The sequence below is a fragment of the Theobroma cacao genome, chromosome 3 (genome assembly GCF_053813885.1).
Source record: "Theobroma cacao isolate CCN51 chromosome 3, ASM5381388v1, whole genome shotgun sequence".
In the NCBI taxonomy this organism is placed as follows: domain Eukaryota; kingdom Viridiplantae; phylum Streptophyta; class Magnoliopsida; order Malvales; family Malvaceae; genus Theobroma; species Theobroma cacao.
In genome coordinates, this window is record NC_142641.1 from 29629562 (window position 1) to 29652263 (window position 22702).

Here is a 22702-nt window from a genome sequence, read left to right on the forward strand (position 1 = left end):
GTAGCATTCAATACAATATTCAAATGTAATGAAAGGTGTCAAAAACGATGTATTTTAGTTACATTTTCTTTGAATTTTTATTTAAATGACTTATAATATGATTATTATCTTTGTTTAAGAGATTTATCATAAATTCAAAATCATGATTATGTCTATATCCATTAGGTTTTTTTGTCCCGTGCTTTACACAATTAGTTTTTATTTTTTTATAGATATAAAAATAATATATATATATATAATAACTTTCTAAAGTCTAAAGAATTTCTCTTATATAAACAATTTACTCATATTGCTTCATTGTAATAAAAAAAATTAACAAAATTTCAAGAAAATATAAACAAAAAAAGAAGCCAATAAATAAAATATCAATCATATAGAAGAAAGAAAAACAAACTTCATATCCAATTGTAGCCTCGCCATCTAACCTACAAAAGAAACGGAGTTGAAATATTAGTGACACGAAACCTTCAGCCTCATTCACCACAACAAATCTGTATATAGATTCAATAAGATCACAAGTCACAAAATTACCAATAAATAACCATAAAATTAGTATGCACTCGAGCATTTGGCTCATTGGTTGGTGCATTATCTCCCTGTCTAAAGAGTAGGGCTCTAATCTCTCCTCCTCCAATTATAAAAAAAAAAACCATAAAATCAATATAATAGTTGCAAAGCTGATAAATAATTGGTAGTATAAATATATTTTTTGTCATTTATTGCTGATACAGAATTACAAAACCTAATTACATTGAATAAAACCTACATCATTTTATCAAACATCATACACAAAATTCAAGTAAAAGTGATCTAATTATTCTTTTCTCCAAAAGTTTGTTTTGCAAATCATTAATTAGTAGAATATTAAAGTAGTGAAATTAATATTACAATATCTTATTCTACCATTCAAATTAATTATTTAGCAGAATATAAAAATTTGAGTAGAACACTCTAAGCTAGCTAGAAGTAGAGCACTCTCCCTACTGACTTGTTAGTTGTTACTAAAGCTACTCAAGTTAATTTAGCTCAACTTGATATTGATATTGAACAAATTGAATTTGAGTAGTTGAGTATGTCTTGAGTTGCACTTGAATAACTTACTCCATTTATATTTTTATAGACGGTTTGGAAGTACAATAGTTTTAACAAAAAAAAAACATAAATACTTAAAAAATTTTAAACTATTTTAAAAAATTTAAATAAATTTTTATTTTTTATTGCATTTACTAAGTTTTTGTATTTTTATTTGGAGTTATATAAGCTTATGATTAACGGTTGGTTAATTATTGTTAATTAAAACATCACTTGTAATTTTATTCATCTGATGTTGTTAACATTATATGTTGACATGATGTAATGACATAGTCATATGGCATAATTCATTCGTCATGTCAATAATACATCAACATCACATAATATAAAAATGATAAATAATATTTTAACTAATGATAATTAGTCAATCGTTGATCATAAAAATCTGTTTGATTGAAAATAAAAATATAAAAATTTATTTAATATTTTTTTAAAAAATTAAAATATTATATTAAAATAACAACTATTACCATTTTATTTAACGGGAACTGAAAAAAGTTCTTTTCAAATTAAGAAGGTTAAGAAAGAATAAATAAGAAAGCTTGTGCCTTTCCTTCCATTGAGGTTACCTCTCATCAAATTACTCTACTATCCTTCATTTGTCCCTTTAGGCGTCAGCCGGAGCCGATTCACCGAAAAGCGGGAGGAAGGCAAAAGGCATGGAACGTGGAGACACGGGAAGGGCACGTGCTGGGCAAAAGCTACACACGAGCGTGGGTAGCGACATTAGTGCTTAATTCAGCAACTGAGAATTCAAAGGCAGGCTGTTCCCCCATTCACCCCTCACCTCACGTGATGACAAGGTACGGACGGCATGGATTAAGCCCCCTACTTCCTAAAACTAACCTAAACCCCTTTTCTCTGCTTAAATTAATCACTTCATTAATGCTGGTCCACAACGCGGGAAATTTAAATAATCAGAGCCCTCCACTCTCTTCTTTGGCGCGTAACTGCCACCGTTCTAGCAACGGGTGCCAGATTATAGGCAGTCCGTTCCGGGCTTTTGTTCAGAAAGACACCAATATAATTATAATTATAATTTGGGTATGTTACCAGAAATTAATTTTTAAGTATTATGATATTTCAATTTTTTTAAAAAAAGTTAGCCTAAAAATGTTGACAAAGTAATATTCCTTTTTTCATTATTTTAATCAATAATCTTTCGTATATATCATTACATTACACCATGATAGAATGATGAGATACCAAATGCCTCTCTTATGTTGCAGCAATTAAGAAAGAAGAGAAAAAGGTGAGAATAATCCAATATCGTTGGAGAATGAGAAACCCGTTTTCACGGTATGAGGTCAAGCATAAATCCCCCCGCGGGGGCGCTTCGAATTCCGTTTTCACATCCGCCAAAAAAACAGCGACTTCTCTGTCCTCCCCGAAACGCTGTTCGGTAGAACGTCCCCATCATCCCTCCGTGGCAATCTCATATTGTAAAACACCAAATAAACAAAATAAAATCTGATTAATTGAAAAGAAATTATATTAAATTCCCATTGTTCCATTCATAACAGAAATTTGAGTTCTCCCACAAGCTTAAAATCCAAACTCCCTCCCTTGTGCAAAACCCTTCCCCCTCTCTCTTCTTCATGTTGCCTTCTTTTGGCCGTGGTTTAGCACTGCATGGGCGGTGGCCGCGCTCCAAAAGACCCGCCGGACAAGGAGGAGGAGCGACCCTCACCGTCGTCGTCTCCATGGCTGCCTCCTTCGTTGGCCGGTGTACGGCTCGCCGATGCTCCTATACTTCTCCTGGTTTACTTCCATGAGGCTATACGCACAGAGCTTTCTGAGCTACGGCGCGTGGCAGTTGCTGCTGCTGCGGATGAGAAGAGTGAGTCACACTCGCGGGAATTTGCGGTTGAGCTGTCTGGAAGGTTCGAGTTTCTTAAGCTTGTTTGTAAGTATCACTGCGCTGCTGAAGATGAGGTGAGCTCTGGTATTTGCATTTTTATTCTGTTTGGTATGCTTGCCAAGAAAAAGGAGAAACACCGGAGTCGTCCTTTTCAGATAAAAGGAACAAATAGCGTTCTGTTGTCCTCTTTGGATAAAATCTTTGAAATTTTCCTTTTCCCTCCATTTCTCAGAAGCCAAACAGAAGGCTCTGGATTTTAATTAAATTATTTGTTACAGATTCTTTTTAAATTTTACGATTATAAGATGATCAAGAATTTAACTGAGGATTATGCAACAAACACTCTTTTTTGTTCAATTATCAATTATAAACAAAAGACTTTTTGTGTAACCACAACAAAAGTTGACTTCTCACATCTAATAATTCATATGTATCATCCATATAAAAATGGCCGCTAATTATTTAAGTAATAAATTCAGATAGTCAACTAGATAATGCATTTGAATGAGGCCAGTTTCATTTCTATTTCCTAGAGTATTGAGCAAAGCTTTATATAAGTAGCTAATAAAGAATTGATCCTTAAACTTATTAAGAAACCTTACTATTATTGTTGAATCATTTTGTTGGTTTCATACTCTTCAAACAACTTGCTCTTTTTGCAATATATTTCATAGAATGTGTCTATGTATTTGTATGTATGTATGTATGTATGTATGTATGTATGTATGCATGTGTGCATACACATGGATGTATGAGTTTCTAATAGACATCTACAGTTCCATGAGTATCAATGAAAAATTGGTGGCAGGTTGTCTTTCTAGCACTGGATGCACATGTTAAAAATGTGGCTTGTACATATTCGCTGGAGCATGAAAGTATAGACGATCTCTTTGATTCTGTTTTCTGTTGCTTGAATGTATTCGATGGAAGTAAAAGTACCTCCAAAGCATCGCAAGAACTCGTATTTTGCATTGGCACCATCCAGTCTTCTATTTGCAAGCATATGTTGAAAGAAGAAAAGCAGGTTATTCTCTTTTTTTTTGTCATTAGTTATCCTATGTAGCTTTTCCTTTTTCTTTTTGCATTGTTACTTTTTCCTTTCTTGAGATATTTGTACAAGTAATAATTATTATGCTAAAACTACATATTTTTACTCTTACTGATTTTAGGTTTATAATGTGGAACTAATTTAGATGAGAGAACTTTACTGTCACCATATTTAAATTCTCAAAAAAAGAAAAACACAAAGAGCAGATACTTAGATAGAGGGTTAAGATTAAATGCATATATATAATAATTTAGAGGATAATTCTACAAACAGTGGTGGAGGTTTTAAACTCAATATGTAGGTTTAAATTCATGCCATGTGTCCATGGCTGATTGTAAAGAAATTATTAGCCTATATTTTTATAGAGTTTAAAAACTTCACGAACTGTTTCATACATTTGTCACATGCCCATCTGACTATAAATAAGGAAGTCAAAACAAGTTGCACCAAGTGAGGACAATTGTGGTTTTCCCTTGTTCTGTTGGTCTACGAATTGCATAACGGCAATTTCTACTCAAATACCTTTAACATTTGTAATTAGATGTCCTTACCAAAACTAGCATGCAAAATAAGGAAATCACTATTCTATGAATAAGCAAGTTCTATGTCATCACAAATGTTTAGCCTGGAAAACATGGCAATATTGATGATTAAATGGCTTTTGTTTAAGTTAGCATGTCTTTAAGGCAATTGGCAGATGTGTAAACAGAGGAGATTAGAATTAGAAGAAATAATGAGGGATATGAATGACATGAAATTGCAACCTTCTCCTTTTATGCTGCTGTGTCGCTACTTCGTTTCTTTATCTTTCAACTTTTAGCACAATACTGAAAAACTCTTTAAAGATGATACTCTCAAAATATTTAAAGTAGAGTGTGGGGTAGTTTAGTAGCAGTTACAACAATTCATTCTTGATATGCTTGTGTTCTTTATGTTAAACATGTCAATACATACTTGACTAACCAGCATGTTACAATCTTATGCACTGCTTGCAGGTTTTCCCTTTGCTGGTAAAGCAGTTTTCTTCCCAAGAACAAGCTTCTCTGGTGTGGCAATTCATTGGGAGCATCCCTATAATTCTGCTGGAGGATTTTCTACCATGGATGATCTCCTTTTTTCATCCAGATGTGCAAGAAGAAATTACAAATTGTATAAAAGATGTTGTACCAAAGGAAAAATCATTGCAGGAGGTAGATCCCTTGTTAAATTCTTAACACAATTTGGCTAATCTTGGTGATGGTAACAAAATTAAAATCAATTTTTGAAGGTGGTAGTATCCTGGCTTGGTAAGAAACACCAGACCACGTTTGGGTTTCACACTGAGCTTGCAAAAGGAGTTCAACCTCTTGATGGACCAGCCACTATCAAAGGAAAATTCAATTTCAATTTCATTAAGAGGCCTCTTGGATGGAAGAAGGTGTACTGTTTCCAAACAAGTGTTGGAAATAATCCAGTTGATGGTCTTCTTCTCTGGCACAGTGCCATTCAAAAAGATTTGAAAGAAATTCTACTAGAGCTGCATCAAATAAAAATATCAAGCTGCTTTCAAAATATAGATTTTGTTGTTCACCAACTGAAATTCCTTGTAGATATCATAATCTTTTACAGGTAATTAATATATTTCCTGAAACATTTTATTTTGATTTTATTTAAACTTATTTGACCAAGGTGCCTACTTTAACATCTCTGTCTTTGCCAGTGAATTCCTCTATTTATCACTCCTTATATATTTATTTTAACAGCATGTCTAAACTTTCAGAAGTTGTTTTTTTAATTGCAGCAATGCATTGGAGAAGTTCTTTTACCCTGTCCTAGTTGATGTTTCCAACAGTCAGCTGTCTCTACCCACCCAACATCTCTATATTGCGTGTCATATTGAGCATTTACAGTACTTGCTACACTATAATGATCAAAAGGGGTGGGCAACAAATGAGTTTGCGGAGAAGCTGTTCCAGAAACTGGAGTCCTTTGTGATGAATGTTGACAAACAATTTGGGTTACAAGAAAAGGAGGTATAAATTGTTTATTTTATCACCATTCTTATATAGCGGAAGTAAGACAAGATGAGCTCTATTGAAGCTAGGGTTTTCAGTCATGATAAAGTTTTATCTCTTGGTTATTAGATAGCAACCACATTTCCAATAATAGCTTACTGAAGCTTTGTCTGAATGACTGTCATTAACCAATTACTACAAAATGTTTGCCTCATTGTCCTTTGACACTTTTCCAGTTTTTGTCAGGTATTCTCCATTATTAGCAAGAATTGCAGCCAAGAAATGCAGCAGCAGCTTCTGTGCATGAGCCTTCATGTGTTGCCACTTGGGTTGTTAAAACTTGTGATTACCTGGTTTGCAGCTCATTTATCTGAGGATGAATCTAGGTCCATTCTGCGGAATATAAACCAGGGAAGTTCCTTGGTCAATAAATCTTTTGCATCCCTCCTATTGGAGTGGTTCCATATAGGTTATTCAGGAAAAACCTCAGTTGAAAGTTTCAGGAGGGACTTGGAGAAAATGTTCAGCAGCAGATGCTCTTTTCTTCCTGAGCCGATTAAGGAAGATGCTGAATCCTCTTGCTTACTTTCAGATATGTTACTTTGTAAAGGACCTAAATCTGAGCTAGTTAAACCAGTTTTTGTCAACAAGGAAAAGAAGGGTTTCTCTTTTTCTTCTGCTGACTCCCATGGCATTAAGCAGTTTGATACATCATACTGCAGTGGAATCAATCTGCATATATTTTTTCCCAAAACAATAAGGGCATCATACTCTTTTTCAAAATTTCCAGGTGAAAAGAGTTGTGTTGATTCTGCTGTTACTGAACCATTACCAATGGATCTAATTTTCTTCTTCCATAGGGCTCAAAAGAAAGATTTAGATTACCTTGTCCTTGGTTCAGCTCAGCTGGCTGAAAATGTTGGGTTTCTCATGGAGTTCCGCCAACACTTCAATTTGATACAGCTCTTATATCAGATCCACAGCGATGCAGAAGATGAGATTGCCTTTCCAGCTTTGGAAGCAAAGGGGAAACTCCAAAACATCAGCCACTCCTACACCATAGACCATAAACTGGAAGTTGAAAACTTCAGTAAAATATCCCTCATTTTAGATGAGATGTATGAATTGCACATTACACCTTCTAATGGTGAATCAAAGACACTGGACAGGGTGGTGAGGCACCAGCAGCTCTGTGTTAATCTCCATGATGCATGCAAATCAATGCATAAGTTACTATCTGATCATGTGCATCGCGAAGAAGTTGAACTTTGGCCCTTATTTAGAGAATGTTTCTCCCTTGAGGAGCAAGAAAAGATCATAAGAAGCATGCTTGGAAGAACAGGAGCAGAAATATTACAAGATATGATACCCTGGCTTATGGCATCTTTGACTCCCGATGAACAGCAATCTGTTATGTCCTTATGGCACAAAGCTACGAGAAATACAATGTTTGATGAATGGTTAGAAGAATGGTGGGAAGGACATAAAATAGCCAAGGCAGCAGAGGAATCAACTACTCCTTCTTGGACAACAGATCCATTGGAGATTATCTCAACATACTTGCCTAAAGTCCTTGATGAACAAGAAGCCATTTGTGACAATTTTTTAAGTGCTAATTCCATTGGTGCTGATATTGAGCGGTTAGGAATGTCCAATTTAGATCATAAAGCAAAGGCTTTTAAAGGAGATGAAAAGTTTTCTGAATGTTCAGGACTGTTTAGTAGGAGCAATGACAAGAAAAGCAATGAAGTAGCTGATTGGATGAACAGGACCAACAAACCATGTCAAAATTTTCAAGTGACTGAGAACTCTGGGCAATGCAAGCATGTCCTGACAATGAGTCAAGAAGATCTAGAGGCTGCCATAAGAAGAGTGTTCTCTGACACATCCTTCGATCCTGAAAGGAAAGCACATGTGATGCAGAACTTGCTAATGAGGTTGGTAGCAAGCATTCCTTATTTATTAAATGGTATCTTATCTTTTAAATTTTTAGGATAAGATTTGTGGTCCTTGTTGGCTACTTTCAGAATTATCTAAAGGTACAGGCACTTCTTTCACCTATATATAATTGGCTTGGTAGACTGAAAATCCTATCTGCAAAAGCCTATCATCTAATACATTAGTCTCCATGTCAAACCAATTAATTCTTGTTCACAACTTTGCTCACAGCCAATTGGATGAATATTTAAATTAATTTTCACAGAGGTAGTTTTGTGAACAAATTCTGGTAACTCTAGACATCAGGAAGCCAATGACAGGAACAAATTACTAGGATGTGCATTGGAAATATTACTGCCAGTATTAGGGAGATGGACAAATTTATTGACTGAAGTGACTTTGATTCCTAACTTTCAAAAAACAAATGACTCTGATTCCTTGGGACTAGGTGTTTTTGAAACCATGGCCTGGTAGTAAGGATTCTTGCTTAAATGAGACAATATGCTGCTAGAACATATAACTAACACCAGACATTTTATTTTTGTATCTATTTTTTCTTTTTTTTGGTGCTTATATGTTTTCTATATGTTCATAGAATTTGACGCTAGTTTACACTGGTTCAGCCGTTGGATTCTTAAGCAACAGGTATATAATTTAGAAGTAAACAAATCACATAATGGAGGAGAATTTCCCGGTCAGCATCCATCTTATCGGGACCCACGAAAACTAGCTTTGGGTTGCAAACACTACAAGAGGAACTGTAAGCTTTTTGCTGCATGTTGCAACCAGCTCTATACATGCATTCGTTGCCATGATGAGGTGGCTGATCATTCATTGGATAGGTATTCACACATTACGTCAAATACTTGCTGTTATTCTTTAAAATTTCTTGGTTTTCTTTCTCCTCATCACATTTTTGCTGCTTCCAAAATATATGCAGAAAATCTGTCACAAAAATGATGTGCATGAAATGCTTGATAATTCAGCCAATTGGATCCATGTGCTCAACCGCTTCCTGCAATGATCTATCCATGGGAAAATATTATTGCAGAATATGCAAGTTATTTGATGATGAAAGGTGATGTACTTTTTAATGGTTCTCATGTAATGTTTTCACTTTGTTGAAGGTAAATTTTAAAATCATTACTGGACACCTAAATGTGATGCAACAAAACTCTAAATCTCTTTATTGCCACCATGACTTATTAGCTCTGCCTTTGTTCAGCCAACAAACTTAATAGGTAAGAATCAGATATAAGAGTATTGTTCCATCATGGCCAAACTGGCATTTGAAACATATAACTTCTGTTTATATGCTAGAATATGCCCTACACAAAACTCCTATGCAAAGGTAATCCCAATGCACAATTAGAATTTACTTTTGATGTACTTTGATATGCTTTTTCTCTAGTTTACTTTACAATTTTAAATGCTTGTTCTTAATATGCAGTCATTGGTGGGTTGTTGATTACATTTGCAGTTACTGAACATTCTCTCTTTACATAAATGAATGAACAAAAGTGAATTGATTACAAATGTTTGAGATTATGACATTTTAAGGATGACTATGTTATACACATCCAACTGTCAGAGAAGTGGTTTTGGACAAGTTGATTTTGTAAACATCCTGAAACATATACTTAATGATTTACTGTATTATATATAGCTGTGTAAAAGTCATTGTTCATCAAGGACCTCATTAAGTTTTACCAAGGGATCTTAGAACAATTTCTTGGAGCAGATGTAAAGGGAATTGAGCATTATCCACTGCAAAATCCTAATAACTTAGGCTCCTACTTACATAAATGAAAAAGGACAATACTAGTTCAGAAATGAATATTTTAAATAATCAAACAGTAGAAGGTATAAACACTAAAGTATTATGGTCATTCTGAATTCCAAATTGTGTTATTATTTCAATTATTCTTCCCTCAATTTCCCGGATGAATCTTTATCTAGGGAAGTTCAAAGCTTCTGTGCAGTACCTATCAATGTAGATGTAGAGGGTTAACTTCTTGATTCTACATTTACGAAGTGTTTAACATGGAAAAATTTCAACAGGCAAATTTATCACTGCCCTTACTGTAATCTCTGTCGAGTGGGGAAGGGATTGGGTATTGACTACTTTCATTGCATGAATTGCAATGCCTGCATGTCACGATCTCTATCACTGCACATATGCAGAGAAAAGAGTTTTGAGGACAATTGTCCTATTTGCCATGAAGACATCTTCACCTCCAGCGCTCCAGTAAAGGCACTTCCATGTGGGCATTTAATGCATTCAATTTGTTTTCAGGTACTTCTGAAGCTCCCTCTTTTTCCCCTATAACTATCACCCATATTCAGCCAAATATTATTTGCTTCTCATGCTGTTGCTAGGACTATACTTGTACACACTACACGTGCCCAATCTGTAGCAAGTCACTTGGGGACATGCAGGTCAGTTACGAAATTGCTTCTCCTTATCTCTTATCTCAATGAATGTTATTGTAATAGTGCTGAGCTGACTATGTCACACTAATCATGTCAGCAAAAATCTATTCTTCTTTCTGAAATTACCTTTGCATTTGATGCAATTTTTGGAAAGGAATTCTTATGGTTTCTCATACTTGTGCTTCATTGATGAAAGCAGTTTTAGCTATGGTAATTCTTCCCTAAAGTGAACCTGTTTGGAATCAAAATCATCTGCTTAATGCTTAAAACAGATTGTTTAGAGTCAAAACATTTCTGTAATTACAAATTATTTATCCTGCAGTTACTACCTCCTTGCTGGTCATTATTTCTTTGGATGCTTGGCAACATGAAAGATTATCTAAAAGAATTTTTTTGATTACTGCTTCAAGATATCTAAGTAGCCGAACTTTTCACACTATGATGGTGGACTTCTAGAATCAGCAATCAGTCCCTTGCTAAATCGATGAATAAAGAAAACTACAGATGCAAAAATGCCTCTCCTCTCATGCATAACAGATTGATCTCAAGTTTCAGTTTCAATTAGTCTTCCCTTGGCACTGGGATTATGTTAGTAGTATTGATAGATATGAACAACAAGCTAGCAGCTAAGATGATTGTAGTTATTCAATTTCATCACCTTGGATTTCCCTTGACTTGAACTTTTATCTGGTCCTTACTTTCTTTTATTTGCTGTTCCTTACTTTAATGATAACAACAATAAAATTGGAGATTCAGTTTAGCTGTTTGTTTGATTTGATTATATCAAGTGCACTGGAACTGCTCTAGTTGATGACTTGATGCTTTGGGGGGTTCAATGATCCTTAAACCTTAAGGATGTTTTGCAGGTCTATTTTAGGATGTTGGATGCATTGTTGGCTGAAGAGAAAATCCCAGATGAATATCATGGCCGAACTCAGGTTGGTCATTGCTTTTTGTCCCGATCTATCATACTGACTCTTCTTCTAGTGGTATGGAATATATGTTTTGACTAAATACAATACAAATTATTCCAGGTCATACTATGCAATGACTGTGAAAAAAAAGGAACTGCTCCCTTCCATTGGCTATATCACAAATGCTCAAACTGTGGCTCATATAACACCAGGGTTCTCTGACTCTGTTCCACCAGATGATTGCTTCTCGAGATATAAGAAGGTGAGTTTGATAAAATGGACACAGTTACTGTCATATTAGTTTCGAAATCAGTCAGAATATTCAAGATCTTAATTTCTCCTCTTGTTGTATATCCCTTTGATATTTCTACCCTGCATTCTGAATGAAACCATTCTTGCTATCGAACTATGCTTAATCAACTGCATTTCCAGATTCTGCTTAAAAAAGAATGCCCAGACTTTCCTGGTGGGAAAGGATGTTATCTGTTGTATGATTCATGGCATTATTTGTCAGGTTGTTTGGTTTGATGGTGAAGAAAATGATATGTTTCTTGTGCTATAACCTGGCAAACGTATAGTACTACAAAAAAGTTGAAAACACGTTGGTTAACAGCTAGGGGAACCCAGAAACTGTTGAATTGCCATTGGGCCGCCATTATTGGTGTTATCGTTATATGCCAAAAGGATGTTGAAGCCACAGGATTTCCAAAATTTTCTCCTTGAGAGTCCTTGTAAGAAGAGCTATAACCAACATTATTATTGCTATTCTCGTAAGACTGCAAAGCAGACACTACTGTGGTGTAAGGCTGGAACTCAATTGAGGAGAGGAAGAGCATTAATAGTGATAGGCGGGGCCATGCAGGTCGTTAGGCATGGAAGAAATCTGATGCTGTTGCCTCTACATCTCAAGGTGTGCATGCACTGCATGAAAAGATGACCCTCGAGCATCCACATGTCTCTGAGCAATGGCTTGCTACTTGATAGAACACGTGGCCTCACCCTGCTGGGCAGGATCCATATTCTTTAATATCTTAAGAATGTGATCATGGCTGGCGGACAAGGTGCAAGATCGCTTGTGGTACTTGCATGCAGCGCAGGCACTGGTGGTGCCACCCACCATCCAAATTATACATTAACAGTATACATATAAGGAAATACTTCTAGTGTGTGTGTGTGTGTATACATACACGTATATACAAGTAAAGAGGCATCAATGGTCAAACTCGGGCGAGAGAAGTAGCACTGTAGTGAAAAAAAAGGAAATGTGAATGAAAGGGTAGGAAGAGAGGAGACTGTTATGACTATGCCCCTCTCTATTCCTATCCTAGAAACACAAAACAATACAAGTAAAGAGTTACACCGACCCAGCAATTTGAATTTTTGTTTAAAAAAAAAAAGAAAAACGCTAGTTTATTTTCTCTCTCCCCCAAGTACAACAGTAATAATTAAACATGTAAAAAAGGTAATGCTAGTGATAAAACATGGAATATCAAGGGGTGGAAGTGAAGCAGTGCATGTTTTTCTTTTCTTTGTATACCTTTGCTGATGGATAATGGAATACAGATTACAAAGATGAAAGGCTTTGCGTCACATGGCATGACATGCTCAGACAGCACTGCAGATATTATTATAATATCAAATAATAACATGCAAGGCTGAAATTCTGCATCAATATAAAAGCAAAAGGAGGGAAATTGGGATTTGGGAGAGAGGACTTGCAAGTAACTAGAATTTTTCTTGAGATCCGACAAAAAATCACTATGTAATGTATGTATGTATGTATGTATGTATGTAACCCCATCAGCATCAGCATCAGGATTCAGGTTGACAACAAAACTTCACTATAAGCTGGAATTTGAAGAGTAGAAGACCCTAGGGAAGGTCCCCTGATGTTGATCTATACAGAACCTCTGTCAAATATTGGGGGAAATAATTTTGGACAGAAAGACAATCTAGCACAGTTTCTGAATCTACTAACTTCCCCCACTTACAATTGCTATATCCTCCTGGCAATGATCTTCAATGCATTCATTGGCCTGCCAATCACATACAATTTTTCTCAACCAAATCCACCTTATTAATTGGGAAGTATTTCGAGGCAGGAGTATCAATAAACCAACTTCATGCTCTTCCATTATCTGATTTCCTCATAATTTAAAACAAAATCTCTTTCCTTACATCATTTCTTCCCTCAAAAGACCACTTTCTCCTACCAAAAACTCGTTGAATTTCAAAACTCTTCATTTTTATATCACATCTCTGTTTTTGTAACAAAACTTCTCAAACTTCCTGTTGAACGAATTTTGCATGCTTTTACTGTATAAACTGCAATGGGTGTAAGCTGCAATGTGACTATGAACAACACCTTGCCACCAACAGCAATCAGATGCCAAACCCTTTTTAAGCTCAATGCTATCCGGTGTATAAATAATGTGACAAGATTCCACCAAAATTTGTTAATTTACAGCTTCAAAGAAAAGAACCTGTGGTTGCAAGCGCCCTTGTTCACACATTTTAACAACATCAGCCCAGCCACCAATTACCTGGACATCAAAAATCAGATTGTAATACCAGAAATAAGGGAATAAATTGGATATCATACTTGACAATAGAACACAAACTGACCTTTACAGTTTTGTCATCATACTTTATCCATCTCTCATGATCATGACTATAGGCAAAACAATGATAATGTTGCCCATAATAGCAAACCTGAGAGTTTAAGAAGAAATATGAAAAACACAACAAAATCAAACCTTACAACCAATATGCAATAATCACCTCTTTCTTCATTTTAAATTTTGTGTTCACAAATAAAACTCAAACACACATACACAAGAGAGAGAGAGAGAGAAAGAGAGAGAACATATACATACCACCGAGACTAGGTGATGCTTATTTTTTGGATCTAGACCACGATAAAGGACACTGATATCTATTTCATTATTTAAGGCAGCCAGTGTTGCTGCTATGTCATCAGCACATTCACTTGTATTCTGCCAACCAAGAACTGCAAGACCAAAAATGATAATGATTTTAAAAGTATAAACTACTGATTAGCTAAGTATAAATTCATTTAACAACTTCAAGGACAACCTGTTGTGAAAACATGCGGAGGATTTGAGAGAATGTGATGGATACAGTTGAGCCTCCGACAGCCACCAGCCTCTGGATCACAAGCTAACTGATGGTTCCTCTCAACAAGATTTAAAAGCTCATCAAAGGAGCTTTCTGCACACAAAACCTGAATGACAAACAAATTTGGTAGGAAGAACCAAGAAAAGAATTTAACAGGAATTCTAGCACAAACTTTTTTGTAAAGGATGATACCTTCATAGTTCGCAGCGCACTGGCATTTATATTATGAAAGAAAGAAGTGTACTTCAAACGTCTGGACTCCACACCACACTTGTAGCAATTCATTCGTTCAAAGATATCCATTCCAAAAAGGGAATGCACCATACAAGCACTGTTTGCACAATCCCAAGAGCCTGTGCAGTTGCTGTCCGCAGAATCAGCATTAGAAACACTCGAACCAGAAGTAAAAGATCGATGAAGGCAATCAAATATTACAGCCAATACTTCAGAAGCATCGTTCATCTGAGCCTGTAAATTGCTACAATTTTGTAAGAACTTTCCAACACAGACATCCCTCTAAAATCCTAATTTATAGCTAGTGATGAGAAATCTACTAGTTAGGAAAGCCAAGCTGTAAAATAAAAACTGAATTTACCTCTTGGAAAAAGTTACTATCTGGATACAAGTTGCTAAGAGCTACTCTAAGTGATGTAGGGGCAACTGGTTCTCTCCGTGCATCAGTAGATGAAATGTTCAGGGCAGAGAAAATTTCATATAGTGCACAGACAACACATGGATCTCCCACATGAACATGATCTGATGTTGATCTCCGCAAGAATTCATCACGAAACCGTCTCAAATGCCACAAGGACTGAGCTTATACCAAAGGCAACAAACAATTTAGCAAGAGAAGATTTCATATAAAGCCAAGTTCAAAAATGGTGGGCTGTAAGAGACCATAAATCACTCATACAAAGAAAAACCAACCTGTATTATAACATTCAGAAAGCAATTGTATTCACCAACTTCATTCTGCAGGCCTGTACCAAGCACATCAGTTTCATTCAAATTTTCACTTGAGACCTCATTTGGTGAGACACCGTGGTTATTTACTTGCAAAGGTACCCTTGGTGCTGTTCTCAAACTTGAACCCAAGGGCATTTTTTGTTGTGCTTGGTATGTGTCTGAAAGATGACATAACACCAGGTTAGAAATCTGCTGAAGTAGCCAAGCTACTCAAGGTAAGTGATAACTAGGAATTAACACCAAGTCCATGCTTAAACAATTTGCCTAATTTCCTGGCCAAGCTGCTATCAATCCTATAGAAGAATGGTATACAACTGAACATAGAAACTACAGTAGTAGATAGGTATACAAAGAAAATTGCAATATTTAGGCTTAAACTATATGGAATCCAATTCATACAAGTAAACCTTCTTTCAGCACCTACTGAAGCATTCATGTTAACATATACATGCAACTACGCAATAGACTACCAAATACACTGATAAACACTCGCTAGGATTGAGCCAAAACTACCAAGTTAAATGCTGATGCACAACATGGCAGTTCTCATCCAAAACATTTCAAGCATTAGCCAATCAGATTGAGGACTCCAATACTTAACCCTTGTAACAAATACCCAGCAAAAGAACTTTTGTCCAAGTTTGTCTCAACATAAACCTTATAATAGCAGTTTATAATGAACGCAAAATGTTCCTTAAATAGATGAAACCAATTTTTTTTTGCCACTCAAAAGTTCACAGGTGAAATCATTTTACAGTTTGTTCATAAGATATTATGGAGAAAATGAGTGCCCAAGACAAATCACCAAACATACACTAAAATGGTTCTTTTAGGTTCACCAAGTACAACTAGTAACTTGTTTCAAGACACCAATCCCAAGCACAACACTTGTAAGAGTAGCATAAAGATATGAAGCATGCATAAATAAATGCAGTCAGAACATTACCAAGGCTTTGGCGAACAGCCTGCTTAAGGTCAGCTTGGAACCTTTCTTCGTCATCTTCCTCAGCTTGCAGTTGTCTTAAAGTCTTTGTACCACCTTCTACAGAGATAGGAGCAACTAATTCCACAGAAGTACCCATATCAACTTAGTTCCAAAAACATGGACAAAAATCTGATAAACAACTTACACTATAAAACTTAAAACAGTAATAATAGTAATATAAATTTACACCGACAGATGGCCTGTACCCATTATGGCATGGAGATAAAAAAAGCATGGTCAATGGAGGAATCAGATGCATATGTTAAGGGCAAACTGCAAAAAATGATATTAACAATGCACTTTATTTCTTGAATTCTAAAGCTTACATATGCTTTTCCCCCTTATATATTATAGATAATAAGAAAACATGCGTGTAATGGGTTAACGTAATATAACTGCTACAGTTTACAAAATTAAGCAGGAATTTGTAATTTTCCAAAATAAAATGTGGTAAGTGTAATTTCAGTACAACCTCATGGTGAACTTTCTAGATTTACCAAATACTATGACATAGTAGTCAGAACAACATTTTGAATAAGCGAAACACTGAACGGGGTTTGAACAATGGCATAATACACACAGGCAACATCAGAAAAGAAATTTCACAGAAAATATGCCAATAGCCATGAGGACATGTGTAGACAGGATATCCAGTAAATTAAAAAACTCCAGCTCAAGCACCTATTGGTCAAAGCTTAGATCTAATGCAATATCAAAATATCACTTGCTTCAATATGACATCACGTGACATGTGACACAAGAGTAAATGCAGAAACAAAGAAGGCACTTAGAAGATGTCTAAACTACTTTTCGAATATTAATTTTACATAAACAACGGAATATTATATGCCAGAGGAATTTCTCAGATGCCAAAGTCAAGTAAGCATTCAATGAAACAAGAACCAAGTGGTATGTTACTGAAAGATATAATTCCTGTGGTAGCATAAACGCATCCAATAATGTGAACAGTTCAATGTCAAGACATTATCAAGAAAATCCAGCAATTTGTTTCAAGTTTTAAGACATCCATGCAAAATTCATATTGAAGAAAGTAAATTTAATCTCTCCTTTTTTTTTCTTCTGTCACCACAAATTAAGTGAGGAAAAAAAAAAAGGACAACTGACTGCTTCCACAGTTTATATCTGAACCCTCTTTCAATCACCATAGAACCATTTGTCCATTCATACAGACCTCTTGGTTTGTAAACATTTGCACAGAGTTAAGCAATGCAAAATATAACATTCTAGAACATAAAATGTACAAAATGTATGCAAAACTTACCACTGTCCATGGGGAAACCATCAACGTATCTAACTTGCTCTTCCACATTGCCATGAGAGCTTCCAACTTGAATGCTTTCCTTTTCAGATGGAATGACTTGATACTTTCCATCAAGAAATTTGTTGGAACTCTTATGTCGTCTACCTCTTCTTCCTGCCCGTCGATCACCAGGAAAAAGAGCATCCTCTGGGACTGCACCATTAGATAGTCCTGCATAGCATAAAAAGATTATGAGATCTACCAAGTACTACGGCACACACTAGCCTCTTTCACAAACCTTGCTATATTGCTAACCTTGTTTAAATTTTGCGTAAGTGCCAGAAGTATTCGAAGTCACTGCCACAGCTGAACCATTTGCAGTGCTCAGTGGTATGCTATCCAAATTGTCCGTGACTCTGTTACTTATTGCCAAATGTTCCTGAAAGGAAAGTTTGTATAGTTTTTGGATTATCTCATTATGCTTCCTCTAAAAGTAACAGCATAAAGCACATCTCAGCACAAAAGCTCTGACCAACCATCTCATCATGTATAAAAGGAAATAGTCAACAATGGAATGCTTACCTGAATATCTAGATCACTGGCTTCCCAGTAAGCATCACGCAATCCATTTGCTGCTATCTCTTCAAATACTTGATTAGTTTTTTTATGTTGCTCGGCAAGGTGCTTCTGCTTAGCCTCATTCTCAATCCGTCTTTGATACTGCAAAGTCTCTTCAAGCTTTCTTTCCTCTGCTTCAAGCTCAATTTTTCGTCTAAATTCCTCTTCTTGTTGTTTTAAGTCATCACCATTCACAGAAACAACTTCAGAATCCAGATGGTCACCATCAGAAGCAACTGCAGAAGAACTGCAAGAAAACACACACGAAAATGTACATTAATATTAGACTACACAAAAAGTAGTACTAGCACTCGTGCGAAGAGCAGAATGCTTTAGAATAGATAAATGAGAATCTGCAAAGACAGAACAGGAGGAAACATACACTTGCTCAGCAGTCTCATCATTAAGCATATGCTGCTCATTTGCACCAGAAGCCTGAAACACTAAGAAAACATTAGACCTGTGTCATGGAATATGTACCTTAAATAACTTCCAGCTGAATATAAGAATTCGGTAAACCATACCTTTGAATCCTTGGATTTTCTGAGCTCCTTGTTCTTTTTCTTATCCTTGCTTTTCTCCTGAGCATGTCTCGAATTATCGCTTCCCCCCCGACTACCCTTCTTAGAATCACATGCAAGCTCAGCTAAAAAAGCTTCTCTTGCAGCATCAGACTTCTCAGTGGCATCTTTCTCCGCCAGATCCTCCAAGTGTGCCTGAATTTAAAAATTTTAATCAAGATATATACATTGGTCTAGAAGAACATCACACAAAGTTCAACTAGTTTAATACAAACCCTCAAGTATGACTTCACTAAAGGCAGCATTATTAATCGATAATCATGTGCAGATGCAGGCTCAAGTTTGAGTTCCAACTGCTGCATCCCAGTAACATTTCGCATAATTCGTGCATCAATTTTGCTCAGCTGCTTGGCAAAAAAAAAAAGAAACAGTTAAGAACGGCAAGTTAAGAATCAATTCTTTATATTGAAACTTGCAACTTAAGCAAAAGACAAACCTCTAGTGATAATTGTTCCTTCTGCCTCTGAATGGCAACTTCTATGCAGGTATCCACTTGATGCAAATAATCCTTAGTTCTCCAGTCATCACCTTCACCAGATTCCAAGTCACATAACTGAGAAGTCACACCAGCATAAGTATCCTCATAGCCAAATTGATTGACATTCAGTGCTTCTGCTTCTTTTAAAACATTTGATATAGCATCTAACTCAAATCTACTGCTGAGGAACATAACATCATTCTCACTCTCAATAAGTTCCTCTCTTCGCTTTCTGAGGACAGATTCATAGCTTCGATAAACAAATTCAGTTGCAGTCTCCCTCTTCTTACCTTCTTCAAGACAGAGATCCTCCACAGCCTGCAATGCTTCCTCATAGCTTATATGGTCACATTTTTTCTCACAGAGACTCTGTAGGTGATAAAACTCTTTCTCCAGCATCTGAAGAATTTCCAGTCCTTGCTGTGTTTTCTCTTCTTTTTTGCGTATCCATGATGCCAATTGATCCCCACTTGAGGGGCCTGCAAAGATCCAGGACAGCAGAGCATCAGCATCCTGTACAAACCCATAATTATTGCTACCGTTAGCACTTGCAAGAGCAGCCTCTTGGATTGCCACATCAGGCAATAAACGTTCATCCAGGAGGAGACATGAAGCATCTCCATTAAGAACAATCTTCTCTTTAACCTCAAGAATCTGACTGGCTCGATTCACATCATCCACAGGGGCGGTCTTCTCAGAGTATCTAGTCAAACCACAAGAATGAGATAAGTCCTGCAAGAATTTGAGGATTTTTCTAAGCTGCATAGCTCCCAGAAAACAGATGCACATGGAAGTTTGATCTACACCATGATTCAGAAGTTGAGATCCAGAGACCAAACTCTGCAACTCATCCATTGTGAATTGTATCACCTTGTTAAGATGGCTTGCAGCAAGGTACTTATGTCTAATAAGCAGTTCAAAAGTAGCATGAATTCTTTCAAGCAACTTTGCGCGCTCAGCATCATCCACTGTTGGCCAACTATCCACATGGGGATATGCTACAGAACCCTGGTTTCCATCACATTCTTTGCACTCAATGCTAGAAACTTTGTCACAATTTTTGCCCTCTACGCTAGTACAATTGTATTGATCCCCCAAATGTTCCTTCTCAGGAGATGAACTCCATGCATCTTTGAAGCAATCATCACACTCCTCATTATGGTTATCTGAGTAGAAATCCTCGGAAAACTCTGAGTCCCGGCATTTAGACTCATTCCCAATCATTTTAACAGCAGCAGAAATATCCAAAGGATTCCAAGAACAGTTAAGGAGCATCTCAATCCACTCACTGTCAACACTCTGTGGCAAAACGGTCTGCATCTTTGGCATGAGGTTACCCATATGTTCCTGAACAACATGCTGCATATGAGACTCTGAAACTGCAAACTTCTCACTACACCGACAACAAACCCAAAATTTCCAAGTCTTATTAAGCTCAGCAAATGCTAAAGCCTCTGATAAAACCTCACTCGCCAACCCATCTTTCAACAAACCAAAATACTCCTTGAGATCACTAACCCTAATCCTAAGCAAATCTTTCTTTGAATCAACGCTCATTGAATTCCAAAAGGATCGAACCCAATCTTTCCTTTCAGCAGTAGAACCAATCTTCCTCCTCCTTTCCACTCCTCCTCTTTGTCCACTTCCTGATGTCAAATCGAGTCCATTCCTCTCTCCCTCGCTTTGCAACAGTGCTGAAGAAGCTGCCTCAGATTTCTGCTGCTGCAACAACCTAGCAGCAGCAACTCTAACCTCAATCTCTTTCCTCCTTTCTTCCGGAGTCTTTGTAGCTTTCTTAATCTCATTAGGCCTTCTCGTTTGCACTAACCTAACCTCCATTGGATCCTCAGTTACTCTCCGAATCGGAATTAACCTAAACTTCTCTTCTCCATTCCCTAAATTCTTCATCCACGTAGAAATAGAAGCGATATTCGATTTCTGAATTAACGACCTAAGCTCACTTTGCACGTGCAAAATCCTTGCCTCCGCCGTTGATATTTTCTGTTGACTCTCTTCTTGTAAGCTTTCTTTGGCGGGATCCACCGGATTCTCAATGGCCAACGCACGTTCGCATTCTTGAACCACTTCTTCAAACTCTTTCCCATCGTTGGCCGCTTCATACAGTAAATTAGCATAAAAATGAGAAAATTCGATCGAGTTGGGAGATAATTCCACGGCTTTTTTTGCCGAGTCGATTGCATTTTTCAAATGCCGGTGTTTGGCGTTAGGGTCGTCGATGATGGAAGCCACTTTCACGCATACCGTGCCTTGAACGCGGTGGATTAAGGCCGCGTGAGCCGAGTTCTCGTGACAAGTACACGATTCTTTCATCAACCGAAGCGCTTTCGTGTGGTTGCCACGTCGGAGAGCCGTTAGGGCTCGCTCGCACTCAATCTTAACCGCCGCATAGGACGAGGAAGACGAAGCGTCAGATTCAACGGCAACAGCCGCAACCTCGATCTTGGCATTATTCCCAGTCAGCTCGCGTTCAGCTGAATCGTTAATGACATCCACCACCGTTGTGGCAGCCACCGGCGGCGGCTGCGACGACGGTCGTTTAGAGCGTGGAGCAGCGTTCTTCTTTTTGTGCCCCATCTAATTTTATCTCGAGCGAATCAACATGCATAACATATCATATATATTGTGTTATCTGTTTGTTTCGAGGGAAAGAAATTGGGATGGAGAGAGGGAGGGGCGAAGAGAATAGCGAACGGACTTACTGGAAATGTGCGGGGTAAAGTTGGAAATTCAGAGGGGTAAAGGAGAAGGATCGGCGACGAAATCGAAGCGAGGAGCTAAGAGTTGGGGAAGAATCGCTGCTTCTTCTTGTTGGTCCTGTGAGTGAGCGTGACGGACAGACAGGCACCTACCCATGGCAAGAGGGTGAGCGTGAGGCGTCTAAAATGGGGATTAAGCAATTGCTTGTTTTGATTTTCCTTTTTTTTTTCTTTTTTTTTTTCCTTTTACTTGTGGGGGTTTTTAGGGAAAATGTTTGGGATTATTGGGGATTCGGATCATGGCTTACGGCCGAAACTAATATTAAGATAAAAGGTCAAAAAAAATAAAATAAAAGGGTGAAAGTGTGTTTCACACCAAAATGAAGGGTAGGTAGGTGTAACTTGTAAGCAATTCTACCTTTTAATCTGTATTAGGAAATAAAATATATATATATATATATATATTAGCATAAATATTTTTAATTAAAAAGAATATTCAATATTTTCTTATCTCTTGCCAAATTAAGTGCATCTTTATGTTTGACTCTTTGTGTAGTAATTGTATAATTGAGAATTTTGTAAATCCTAGTATAAGTTTAATATGAAGGTGAACTAACTCAAAAACTTGTCCTACAAGACAGGTTATAATTAATAAACATAAATATTTCAGTACATAAG

General features: G+C 36.8%; 2 protein-coding genes across 6 annotated transcripts; one reads left to right on the top strand and one right to left on the bottom strand.

Moving 5' to 3' along the window:
• Nucleotides 1-2379: 2379 nt before the first annotated feature.
• LOC18604574 (zinc finger protein BRUTUS-like At1g74770) lies at nt 2380-12657 on the top strand. Of its 4 annotated transcripts, none has more exons than XM_018117671.2 (13): nt 2385-3027; nt 3762-3977; nt 4997-5191; nt 5269-5609; nt 5782-6013; nt 6242-7932; nt 8557-8775; nt 8874-9011; nt 9995-10229; nt 10313-10372; nt 11233-11304; nt 11401-11542; nt 11713-12657. In XM_018117671.2, the coding sequence occupies exons 1-12, from the start codon at nt 2725-2727 to the stop codon at nt 11500-11502; spliced, it is 3804 nt and encodes a 1267-aa protein (XP_017973160.2). In that variant the 5' UTR covers nt 2385-2724; the 3' UTR covers nt 11503-11542; nt 11713-12657. The 4 variants fall into 4 exon arrangements, with proteins under 4 accessions (XP_088661067.1, XP_017973160.2, XP_017973158.2 ...); XM_018117669.2 differs by having other exon boundaries at nt 2386-3027; nt 11795-12657; XM_018117668.2 differs by lacking the exon at nt 11713-12657 and having other exon boundaries at nt 2388-3027; nt 11401-11700.
• A 338-nt stretch (nt 12658-12995) lies between these two features.
• LOC18604575 (uncharacterized) lies at nt 12996-22332 on the bottom strand. 2 transcript variants are annotated; one of them, XM_088804940.1, is made up of 15 exons: nt 19266-22328; nt 19045-19173; nt 18773-18964; nt 18631-18683; nt 18213-18495; nt 17946-18069; nt 17652-17861; nt 16331-16444; nt 15346-15542; nt 15014-15229; nt 14611-14886; nt 14377-14524; nt 14157-14290; nt 13906-13992; nt 12996-13823 (listed from the first exon to the last, which is right to left on the bottom strand). In XM_088804940.1, exons 1-15 carry the CDS (start codon nt 21900-21902, stop codon nt 13737-13739), a joined length of 4887 nt encoding a protein of 1628 aa, XP_088661066.1. In that variant the 5' UTR covers nt 21903-22328; the 3' UTR covers nt 12996-13736. The 2 variants fall into 2 exon arrangements, 1 of the variants encoding a protein (XP_088661066.1); XR_016025493.1 differs by lacking the exons at nt 12996-13823; nt 13906-13992 and having other exon boundaries at nt 14377-14511; nt 19266-22332.
• Nucleotides 22333-22702: the final 370 nt, after the last annotated feature.

Excerpts from the sequence above, each read along its gene's own strand:
- LOC18604575 (XM_088804940.1), bottom strand. The coding sequence starts at position 21,902 with ATGGGGCACAAAAAGAAGAACGCTGCTCCACGCTCTAAACGACCGTCG. Across the intron at positions 18,684-18,772 it reads GAAAATCCAAGGATTCAAAG|GCTTCTGGTGCAAATGAGCA; the intron begins GTATGGTTTACC and ends TTAGTGTTTCAG. Across the intron at positions 13,993-14,156 it reads AGCATCACCTAGTCTCGGTG|GTTTGCTATTATGGGCAACA; the intron begins GTATGTATATGT and ends TTAAACTCTCAG.
- LOC18604574 (XM_018117671.2), top strand. The coding sequence starts at position 2,725 with ATGGGCGGTGGCCGCGCTCCAAAAGACCCGCCGGACAAGGAGGAGGAG. Across the intron at positions 3,978-4,996 it reads TGTTGAAAGAAGAAAAGCAG|GTTTTCCCTTTGCTGGTAAA; the intron begins GTTATTCTCTTT and ends CACTGCTTGCAG. Across the intron at positions 8,776-8,873 it reads GCTGATCATTCATTGGATAG|AAAATCTGTCACAAAAATGA; the intron begins GTATTCACACAT and ends AAATATATGCAG.